The following is a 3,167-nucleotide window of genomic DNA, read 5'->3' as shown; positions in this document are numbered from 1 at the left end:
TCGGGGAGAATGCAAATTACAAGATGTTAAGGTAGGAATACATGTATTGTGTTGGATTAATTAAACAAGGACATTTCTTTTTTGCAATGCTTCTGAGGTTTCAAATCTGTGAAAAAGCCCCCCAGCAAACCAGAATCTCCCCTTGGCTCATCCACACGCTTACTGCTGGGAGTCCCGGTTGCTCCACTGCACAAACACAGAAAGGGGGAAAACACTCCACTGTTGTCCTCATTTTTGATTTTGCTCTTTTACCTTTTGGGTCAACTCACACTTTTGTGTTGAAGTTCTCAAGACTCCAGCCCTTTATCTCTTAGATTGGAAAGTTTGTGGACCTTTTATCCCTCTCCTGCTAGTTTCACTTTCTGTTGTGTCTCTGGCTCACAGTTAGGATTGTTTCGTACCATTTGAGTCCGCTTATCTACATGGGAACATTTTGCCGACGACGCTCCCTTAGCTAAGTAAAACCTCAAAGCCCACTCTACTGTTGGGGGGCTGTGGGGACTGAAGGTTTTCTAGCTTTCTCTCTTTCTATGCAGCAAAGTGGCATTTACTTAGATCACCCCCCTCCTAACTGTGACGAGTTATTCCGATTCTTTCCCTAAATAACAAACCAAACGTATGATGCTGGTATGGGGAAAAACAAAAAAAATCAATTTGATTTTACGTGTAACCGTGAAACCACTTCTGACACAGAACAGACATATTAGGTTAGCTTTATGTTCCATCTTTTTCTATATTGCACAAGGCATATGTATCCCTTCACATGCAGCATATTTTAGCTTTTGTGTATTGAAACATTTAAAAGGTTTTGGATAAAAGTATTGAAATGTGTCCTAAGGTACGGTACTGCTGCTGCATTTGTGGAAATGATACATCAGTCATGCATATAAATGTGAATATACTGTGAATGTCCAAAAGGCTGTTTGAAAACGCAAGTAACGCTGTATTTATTCTTGTTGCAATGGATTTTCCTATTGTATTCCTACAGTATGAGGTGTCACGCAGTACTTTGAAAGATACCAGAGTCTTTGTGTACACTGAACTACATTTAGTTTGCATTCGCTAAAAAAGGAAAATGTCAGCCTGCTTGTATTTACCAAGCCAGGGTAAGCAGTATTTCTCCAGATAGGGGGAGTAGCAGGAATGGGACTGCAGTACGTACATTAAGTCATCCCTTTTAACAGACGTAATGATTGAAATTACTGGATGGGCTACTCACTTCCTTTAGTCTGCAGTTTTCTTCCCTGGCTTTACTTTTTCTGCCCGTTGTTTTTAGTCCCTAGCGAAGGATACAGAGCAAAGTACTGCTACTGCCCCCCTGCTTATAATGTACACTACTCACGGCCCAACTTTCCAGTGACTGATCGTCCTGTAACGATTTCAACTCCGTACCCTCCCGGAGAAGAACCAGCCGTTAAGAGCAAAAATGGGTTCTTCAACGTGTTAGTATGGTTTCACATATGCATAGAAAATGCTGCTATAAAGATTTGGTTTTGAAGTAACATTCAACCTCTTGTGTTGCTATGAAATATTGTTGCGTGAACATCACCCGGCTGAGGATATTGGTGCAGTTATTAGTGAGCAAATATTCAGTGCTGAACCGTATAGTGGAATGTCCCCCGGCCTCCCCCACATTCAATAGCCGCTTTCCGACCGGAGGGATTTTTGCAGCTCCTAGAACCCTTTTTTTCTCGTGTTCCGACCTGACCAAGTTGTGGATTAAGTTCCTCTGGCCACAGTTCCTGTAACTCTTTCAGCTCCTACTTCCGCATAGTGGTGGTTAGATGGCTGTGTTATAACACTTGGCCAGTGTGAATGCAAATGGGGAAAAAACGGTTTTGGGGGAGAGTTGTTAGAAGTGGAGTGTTCCTATAACTACGTTCCTGTAACTACTTGGTCAGAAAGAGGCTATTTTAGACTTGGTTCTCCTGCCCTTTGAGAACGGATGTCAAAAAGTGCTTCATTGACAGCAGGTGACAAATTGTTTTGTCATCGGTGCTGCCTCACCACTAACCTATATTTCTCTGAGAATTTTGGAGATGTTGTGTTAAGCTTTATCACTACGAAAATTCACGAATGGTTCTTAAAACACTGTGTTGAACAGAAACCATTTTCTCATACAGAAAGGGTATTTCCATTTTATTTTGGTCTGTGTTGCATAGTACTCCTCATGGACTGGGACTCCTAAACATGACACTTTGTACCTTGAGTTTCCTACAATACACTGTTTGAGATGAGAATAAAATAAACTATTTCAGAACTTTTCCTGTGGTAGTTTGTTAAAATGCTTGTGTACATTTCAATTTTGTACTGCCAAAGATCAACACACTTCTTTACAATGTCACAGTACTTAAAGGTGCCGTAGGTAGGATTGTGAAGATCCAGGACTTAGCCAAAGAATTTGAACATCGACAACTTCTCCCTCCTTTCCGCTAAAGCCCAAAACTGTCTTCTAAACCCCTCCCCCAACAAGGGAGAATGAATGCGTGCGTTTTTGCAAATCTCACTACAGGCTGTAGGTGGTGCCAGAGGAGCTGGATATTTTTTTAAATGACCTGCTCCATGTCGCTCTACTGGAACATAGGGTCAGTTTCAGCAAATATGACAGAAAGTTAGTTTTATAAGGATTATCTACTGCACCCTTTAAGACTGAAATGAAACTCCAATCCCAGGAAAATATATTTAATCAAATGACACTAATGTATTCCAAAAGCAAAATAATTGAATACAAAAATATCTTGTTTTTTTTAAGTACAAAAGCAAAATTTTTAAGCAAGAATAAACCGAGCATAAATGTCAAAATTCAAGTGTCAAACTCAACCTGTTTCCAAAGTATAACTAAACAAATTCATCGTCTTCTGTTTTTTTTTTTACAACTGTACGGTCAACGCAGCTCCTTTCACAGTCGACTGGTCATGAGGAGCAGGTGCCAGTTTCGGATTCAGCTGTCTTCCTCCAGCCTTTCTCAGTTACTTCCTCTCAGGCCTGCAGCTCGCGAGTCACCTGGCCCTGGCGGGGTTGATGTACTGCAGCGCGGTGTGGAAGAGGTTTCTCAGCAGCCGAGGGGCCTGCTCGCACACCCCCTTCACCAGGGTGAGCGTGAGGGCCATCATGACTCGCTCCTGAGGTAGATGCTCCAGACCCACGCCCTGCCTCATCGCCCTCCT

The 3,167-nt window shown here is 42.1% G+C and overlaps 1 protein-coding gene across 1 annotated transcript in view; it reads right to left on the bottom strand.

The window, feature by feature from the left end:
• Window positions 1–2,666: 2,666 nt before the first annotated feature.
• bida (BH3 interacting domain death agonist) overlaps window positions 2,667–3,167 on the bottom strand; it is a 6,732-nt gene continuing 6,231 nt past the window's right edge. Inside the window, exon 4 of the mRNA XM_028585772.1 lies at window positions 2,667–3,167. This exon is cut by the window's right edge and continues 30 nt beyond it. Coding sequence (XP_028441573.1) covers window positions 3,000–3,167 — 168 coding nt within the window. The 3' untranslated portion in view covers window positions 2,667–2,999.

The sequence above is a fragment of the Perca flavescens genome, chromosome 8 (genome assembly GCF_004354835.1).
Source record: "Perca flavescens isolate YP-PL-M2 chromosome 8, PFLA_1.0, whole genome shotgun sequence".
NCBI classification, from domain to species: domain Eukaryota; kingdom Metazoa; phylum Chordata; class Actinopteri; order Perciformes; family Percidae; genus Perca; species Perca flavescens.
Note: the sequence above shows the minus strand (reverse complement) of the source record. Positions and strands in the feature narration are given on the sequence as shown.